The sequence below is a fragment of the Lucilia cuprina genome, chromosome 6 (assembly GCF_022045245.1).
Source record: "Lucilia cuprina isolate Lc7/37 chromosome 6, ASM2204524v1, whole genome shotgun sequence".
NCBI classification, from domain to species: Eukaryota; Metazoa; Arthropoda; class Insecta; order Diptera; family Calliphoridae; genus Lucilia; species Lucilia cuprina.
The window spans coordinates 8,661,229-8,662,129 of NC_060954.1; the positions used below are offsets into that span (position 1 = coordinate 8,661,229).

General features: G+C 28.5%; 1 protein-coding gene across 1 annotated transcript; it reads left to right on the top strand.

The window, feature by feature from the left end:
* On the top strand, positions 1 to 683 carry LOC111684213 (guanine nucleotide-binding protein subunit gamma-1-like). Its single transcript, XM_046954380.1, has 2 exons — positions 1 to 155; positions 215 to 683. The coding sequence occupies exon 2, from the start codon at positions 408 to 410 to the stop codon at positions 609 to 611; it is 204 nt and encodes a 67-aa protein (XP_046810336.1). The 5' UTR covers positions 1 to 155; positions 215 to 407; the 3' UTR covers positions 612 to 683.
* Positions 684 to 901: the final 218 nt, after the last annotated feature.

Consider the following 901-nt stretch of genomic DNA (forward strand, 5'->3'; position numbering starts at 1 on the left):
CTGAATACAGAGTTGCATTTGGTTGTTGTTATTAATGGTGGCCATATTTACATTTAGCTAAGTGTGGCTAATTTTTTATTGATTTTTTTCACACCAATTACAGTTATCAGTGTTGAATTGATAAAAAAAATACATAAATTATAATTTTATTAAAGGTAAGCTAAATTTATAATAAAATATCCCATAAGTTAATAAAAAATAAACTATTTTACAGCATTCTCGAAAAATCAAAACCAAACATTTTGTATTATCTAATTTAAAGTCTTCAAAAGCTACAAGTGCTGATTTGTGGTGTATTTTCCCACTCTCATTAATTTTCTTAAGGCCTGTTGCATATTTTTTTAACAGTCACTTTGAAGTCCCTAAGCAGCAACATAGGGCTCGCCGAGACCGCTCTATTGGACATCATGGCTGCCAATATACAACAGCAGCGCTTAATTAATGAACAATTAAGACGCGAGGTGGAAATATCAAGAGCCCGTGTCTCTGACTCCTGCATGTTAATGATGAAATACATGTCGGAACATGAAAATGAAGATTGTCTACTAACCGGTTTTACTAGTCAAAAGTTGAATCCTTTTAGGGAGAAAAGTTCCTGTAGTGTTTTGTAAATTGACCGTTTAAAATTGATTGAAAAAAAACTTAACAGTTCCTAACACTTCTATTAAAGGATTTTTGAAAAACACAAACACACACAAACATATAAAATGGAACTCAATTATTTATTGGTAGTATTATATACATACATATTTAAAACATATATACATATTAATATAAATACATAGAAAAATTAAATGCTTACTAGGCATTTTTGAAAACTCACAGTATTGAAAACAAAATGAATTTCAAAATTAAACAATATTTAACCGTCTATTGTTATATACAAATTATTAAAAAAAAA

What these genes read in the sequence shown, in the direction of transcription:
- LOC111684213 (XM_046954380.1), top strand. Translation starts at nt 408, where the DNA reads ATGGCTGCCAATATACAACAGCAGCGCTTAATTAATGAACAATTAAGA.